Genomic DNA, 6647 nt, shown 5'->3' with positions numbered 1-6647 from the left:
ACACACGCGAGACAGATGTTCTGCCAAAAGCACCATTTGCATGCAAATCTTGTGGTTTTGCAGAAAACTTCATCCGCGTCTACCAAAAGATGCATGTGCATGCTTAAAACGCGTTTTTGCACAAATCCGTGCGCGGGTGCTAAAAAGAGCAGCATCGGCATGCTTAGCACGTCGTTTGGTAGAAATCCACGTGCGCGTTCTGCAAAAAGCACCATTTGCATGCACATCTTGTGGTTTTGCAGAAAACTTCATCCGCGTCTACCAAAAGATGCATGTGCATGCTTAAAACGCGTTTTCGCACAAATGCGTGCGCGGGTGCTAAAAAGAGCAGCATCGGCATGCTTAGCACGTCGTGTGGTAGAAATCCAAGTGCGCGTTCTGCAAAAAGCACCATTTGCATGCACATCTTGTGGTTTTGCAGAAAACTTCATCCGCGTCTACCAAAAGATGCATGTGCATGCTTAAAACGCGTTTTCGCACAAATGCGTGCGCGGGTGCTAAAAAGAGCAGCATCGGCATGCTTACTTAAAAGGAAGAGGTCTGGACACCGACCAAAATGGTTTAAAAGAGTTATTTACGTTTCGGCTCCCCCACGGGAGCCTTGTTCACAATGGAAGAAGCGGCAGAGCTGGCGCCCCTTTTTATGTGCGTCTCAAAACATGATTAAGGCACCTGGCATACATGGGCGGCAGATTGCCTTCGTTGCGATTAAGAGTGTGCGCCGTGGTTTGGATGATTAGGGACTCAAGATAAAGACGCGAAGAATGATTTCGCTCCTTGGCAATCACACGAGATTTCTCCCAGTTAATCTTATGTGATGTGGCTGCGCAGTGTTCGGCCAAGGCATTTGATGCAACGTGTCGTTTCTGGACGTCATTCATGTGTTGCTTAAGTCTTGTTTTGAAGTTGCCGGTTTCACCTACGTAGACGTACCGACAATCCGCACACGGAATGACATACACCACGCCTGGGAACTTGTCCTTTTCCAAAGGGTCTTTCACATGCACGAGCTCGTGTCTAAGTTTCCGGGAGGGCACGTGCGCAGCCTGCACGTCATATGACCGCAGGACGCGTGCAAGAGTCTCGCTTATGCCGGGGACATACGGAATCGAAGCCCGTCTTTTAGGGGGTCCAGACTGCGTGGGTGCTGTGCGAGCCAGCTGGCGCCCTACTGAGTCAATGACGTACTCAGGGTATCCACAAGCCATTAATTCCCTCCGCACAAGTGCATTGTCCGCCATGTGGTCTTCGGCTGTTGTGCACACGTTTTTTGCCCGACGAAGAAGAGATCCGACAACAGACCTCTTTTGCGAAGCAGGGTGCACCGATCTGTAGTTTAGGTAGCGGCCCGTGTGAGTGTGCTTCCTAAACACCTTGAATAACAGGTTTGGCCCATCTCGCTGCACAAGGGTGTCCAGAAACGGCAGTTGCCCTTCAGATTCCACTTCAACGGTGAACTTGATTGCTGCTTGTATATTGTTTAGGTGAGCCGTGAAAGGGTCAAGGTTCTTCCTTTGCAAAATGCTGAAACAGTCGTCGACATATCTGAGGAAGACTTTAGGTGCCGGTGTAAACGACGACAACGCTTGAGCTTCGATAGCCTCCATTGTTAGGTTGGCTACTGTGACCGAAATCGACGCACCCATTGCTGCTCCGTGTACTTGGCGATAAAATTTCTTCTGGAACGTGAAATACGTATTTGATAGGCAAAATTTTAGTAGCCTACCTAGGTCAGGCACATCGATGGGGGATCTGTCAGGCAACGTCGGGTCTTCGTCAAGGGCGGCGACGCAAACTTCCACGGCCATGTCTATTGGTACGCTTGTAAACAGTGAGACCACGTCAAAAGAAACTAAGACTTCATCGGGGTGGACGCTTGTCCCTTTAACCTTTTCAATGAAGTCGTACGTGTTGCGTATGTGCGTGGCACGTTTTCCAACGAGTGGCGAAATGATTCTGTGAAGAAAATTTGACAGCTTGTGGAGCGGCGAACGTGTGAAGTCCACAATGGGGCGCAGGGGAACATCGGGCTTGTGCACTTTCGGTAGGCCGTATATTGCTGGGGCAGATCCATTGTGGCAAATCAGTCTGTAGTACAAATGCTTGTGCTGAGGCGGCACCATACGGAAGACGTCGGCGAGCAGTTTCTGCAGATCCCTCTGAAGCTTGGGTGTCGGGTCTCTTGCGACGCTGGCGTACGTGTGAACGTCACTCAATAGCAAGCACATTTTTTCGATGTATTTGCTCTTGTCTAGAAGGACAGTAGCGTTCCCCTTGTCGGCGGGAAGTACGACAATATCCCGGTTCTCCTGCAACCTCTTGACGGCATCACGTTCTTGCTTGCACAAGGTGTCCACGGTGGGTTGGGCGTGCAACTTCGACAATACGTTTACAACGCGTGTGCGAGCCTCGTCACGGCGGGATTGGTCGACCAAGTTGACAGCGCGCTCAGCGGCGCATATTACTTTCTTCGTGTCCGTTGCAGGTCCCGTGTTGAAGTTGAGACCAAGACTTAGAACTGCCATTTCGTAGCCGTCAGGCTGGTATGAGGACAAGTTGTACACAGAGTTTTTGAGGGCACTTGGTGGACGTGCTGTGCGGCACTGCTTCAGCCTTTCGAATTTCCTGTCGTGGCATTGCTCATCTTTCCGAGCGCGAAGATTGGCTTGAAAATTTGCATGCAATTGTATGCGCGCCATCTCTTCTGGGCAGTGATCCTCGAGACGCCGCCGAGAAAAGAAAGCATCATTCCTAAGTCTTCGTACTTGGTCCCTGCAGTCCATGATCCTCGCTTGCAACAGATGCCGTTCTGCCTTGGAAACCACGCTTAGTCCAAATCTCGTCGACACGGGTCTGTGAAGACGTAGCGAGCGCGGGATCAAACCCTGGGACTTGCAGGCAAGGTTGAACGTCAGATGCCCGTTGAATGCCAGAATGCGCGTAGTCAGTGAGACGAACCGGCGAATTTCAGTGATCACTTGCTGGCCGTACGCCTGTCGCAAATGGATGAAGTTGAGAGTATGACGGAAGCCCGTCTGGTCGGGATGATGCATACTTAAAAGGAAGAGGTCTGGACACCGACCAAAAATGGTTTAAAAGAGTTATTTACGTTTCGGCTCCCCCACGGGAGCCTTGTTCACAATGAAAGAAGCGGCAGAGCTGGCGCCCCTTTTTATGTGCGTCTCAAAACATGATTAAGGCACCTGGCATACATGGGCGGCAGATTGCCTTCGTTGCGATTAAGAGTGTGCGCCGTGGTTTGGATGATTAGGGACTCAAGATAAAGACGCGAAGAATGATTTCGCTCCTTGGCAATCACACGAGATTTCTCCCAGTTAATCTTATGTGATGTGGCTGCGCAGTGTTCGGCCAAGGCATTTGATGCAACGTGTCGTTTCTGGACGTCATTCATGTGTTGCTTAAGTCTTGTTTTGAAGTTGCCGGTTTCACCTACGTAGACGTACCGACAATCCGCACACGGAATGACATACACCACGCCTGGGAACTTGTCCTTTTCCAAAGGGTCTTTCACATGCACGAGCTCGTGTCTAAGTTTCCGGGAGGGCACGTGCGCAGCCTGCACGTCATATGACCGCAGGACGCGTGCAAGAGTCTCGCTTATGCCGGGGACATACGGAATCGACGCCCGTCTTTTAGGGGGTCCAGACTGCGTGGGTGCTGTGCGAGCCAGCTGGCGCCCTACTGAGTCAATGACGTACTCAGGGTATCCACAAGCCATTAATTCCCTCCGCACAAGTGCATTGTCCGCCATGTGGTCTTCGGCTGTTGTGCACACGTTTTTTGCCCGACGAAGAAGAGAGCCGACAACAGACCTCTTTAGCGAAGCAGGGTGCACCGATCTGTAGTTTAGGTAGCGGCCCGTGTGAGTGTGCTTCCTAAACACCTTGAATAACAGGTTTGGCCCATCTCGCTGCACAAGGGTGTCCAGAAACGGCAGTTGCCCTTCAGATTCCACTTCAACGGTGAACTTGATTGCTGCTTGTATATTGTTTAGGTGAGCCGTGAAAGGGTCAAGGTTCTTCCTTTGCAAAATGCTGAAACAGTCGTCGACATATCTGAGGAAGACTTTAGGTGCCGGTGTAAACGACGACAACGCTTGAGCTTCGATAGCCTCCATTGTTAGGTTGGCTACTGTGACCGAAATCGACGCACCCATTGCTGCTCCGTGTACTTGGCGATAAAATTTCTTCTGGAACGTGAAATACGTATTTGATAGGCAAAATTTTAGTAGCCTACCTAGGTCAGGCACATCGATGGGGGATCTGTCAGGCAACGTCGGGTCTTCGTCAAGGGCGGCGACGCAAACTTCCACGGCCATGTCTATTGGTACGCTTGTAAACAGTGAGACCACGTCAAAAGAAACTAAGACTTCATCGGGGTGGACGCTTGTCCCTTTAACCTTTTCAATGAAGTCGTACGTGTTGCGTATGTGCGTGGCACGTTTTCCAACGAGTGGCGAAATGATTCTGTGAAGAAAATTTGACAGCTTGTGGAGCGGCGAACGTGTGAAGTCCACAATGGGGCGCAGGGGAACATCGGGCTTGTGCACTTTCGGTAGGCCGTATATTGCTGGGGCAGATCCATTGTGGCAAATCAGTCTGTAGTACAAATGCTTGTGCTGAGGCGGCACCATACGGAAGACGTCGGCGAGCAGTTTCTGCAGATCCCTCTGAAGCTTGGGTGTCGGGTCTTGGGTGTCGGGTCTCGTCGGGCAAAAAACGTGTGCACAACAGCCGAAGACCACATGGCGGACAATGCACTTGTGCGGAGGGAATTAATGGCTTGTGGATACCCTGAGTACGTCATTGACTCAGTAGGGCGCCAGCTGGCTCGCACAGCACCCACGCAGTCTGGACCCCCTAAAAGACGGGCTTCGATTCCGTATGTCCCCGGCATAACCGAGACTCTTGCACGCGTCCTGCGGTCATATGACGTGCAGGCTGCGCACGTGCCCTCCCGGAAACTTAGACACGAGCTCGTGCATGTGAAAGACCCTTTGGAAAAGGACAAGTTCCCAGGCGTGGTGTATGTCATTCCGTGTGCGGATTGTCGGTACGTCTACGTAGGTGAAACCGGCAACTTCAAAACAAGACTTAAGCAACACATGAATGACGTCCAGAAATGACACGTTGCATCAAATGCCTTGGCCGAACACTGCGCAGCCACATCACATAAGATTAACTGGGAGAAATCTCGTGTGATTGCCAAGGAGCGAAATCATTCTTCGCGTCTTTATCTTGAGTCCCTAATCATCCAAACCACGGCGCACACTCTTAATCGCAACGAAGGCAATCTGCCGCCCATGTATGCCAGGTGCCTTAATCATGTTTTGAGACGCACATAAAAAGGGGCGCCAGCTCTGCCGCTTCTTTCATTGTGAACAAGGCTCCCGTGGGGGAGCCGAAACGTAAATAACTCTTTTAAACCATTTTTGATCGGTGTCCAGACCTCTTCCTTTTAAGTATGCATCATCCCGACCAGACGGGCTTCCGTCATACTCTCAACTTCATCGGCATGCTTAGCACGTCGTTTGGTAGAAATCCACGTGCGCGTTCTGCCAAAAGCACCATTTGCATGCACATCTTGTGGTTTTGCAGAAAACTTCATCCGCGTCTACCAAAAGATGCATGTGCATGCTTAAAACGCGTTTTCGCACAAATGCGTGCGCGGGTGCTAAAAAGAGCAGCATCGGCATGCTTAGCACGTCGTTTGGTAGAAATCCACGTGCGCGTTCTGCCAAAAGCACCATTTGCATGCACATCTTGTGGTTTTGCAGAAAACTTCATCCGCGTCTACCAAAAGATGCATGTGCATGCTTAAAACGCGTTTTCGCACATATCCGTGCGCGGGTGCTAAAAAGAGCAGCATCGGCATGCTTAGCACGTCGTTTGGTAGAAATCCACGTGCGCGTTCTGCCAAAAGCACCATTTGTATGCACATCTTGTGGCTTTGCAGAAAACTTCATCCGCGTCTACCAAAAGATGCATGTGCATGCTTAAAACGCGTTTTCGCACAAATCCGTGCGCGGGTGCTAAAAAGAGCAGCATCGGCATGCTTAGCACGTCGTTTGGTAGAAATCCACGTGCGCGTTCTGCCAAAAGCACCATTTGCATGCACATCTTGTGGTTTTGCAGAAAACTTCATCCGCGTGTACCAAAAGATGCATGTGCATGCTTAAAACGCGTTTTCGTACAAATCCGTGCGCGGGTGCTAAAAAGAGCAGCATCGGCATGCTTAGCACGTCGTTTGGTAGAAATCCACGTGCGCGTTCTGCCAAAAGCACCATTTGCATGCACATCTTGTGGTTTTGCAGAAAACTTCATCCGCGTCTACCAAAAGATGCATGTGCATGCTTAAAACGCGTTTTCGCACAAATGCGTGCGCGGGTGCTAAAAAGAGCAGCATCGGCATGCTTAGCACGTCGTTTGGTAGAAATCCACGTGCGCGTTCTGCCAAAAGCACCATTTGCATGCACATCTTGTGGTTTTGCAGAAAACTTCATCCGCGTCTACCAAAAGATGCATGTGCATGCTTAAAACGCGTTTTCGCACAAATCCGTGCGCGGGTGCTAAAAAGAGCAGCATCGGCATGCTTAGCACGTCGTTTGGTAGAAATCCACGTGCGCG

The 6647-nt window shown here is 50.7% G+C and overlaps 1 protein-coding gene across 1 annotated transcript; it reads right to left on the bottom strand.

Annotated features, from left to right (window-relative positions):
* Positions 1-1726: 1726 nt before the first annotated feature.
* On the bottom strand, positions 1727-4339 carry LOC140214473 (uncharacterized; the record flags this gene model as incomplete). Its single annotated transcript, XM_072285834.1, has 2 exons — positions 4258-4339; positions 1727-2644 (listed from the first exon to the last, which is right to left on the bottom strand). Coding segments are annotated over exons 1-2 (1000 nt in total), but the record flags the coding sequence as incomplete, so codon positions are not given.
* Between the last annotated feature and the right edge of the window lie 2308 nt (positions 4340-6647).

This window comes from Dermacentor andersoni, unplaced genomic scaffold, assembly GCF_023375885.2.
Source record: "Dermacentor andersoni unplaced genomic scaffold, qqDerAnde1_hic_scaffold ctg00000143.1, whole genome shotgun sequence".
NCBI lineage: Eukaryota > Metazoa > Arthropoda > Arachnida > Ixodida > Ixodidae > Dermacentor > Dermacentor andersoni.
This window is presented reverse-complemented; position numbering and strand designations above follow the sequence as displayed.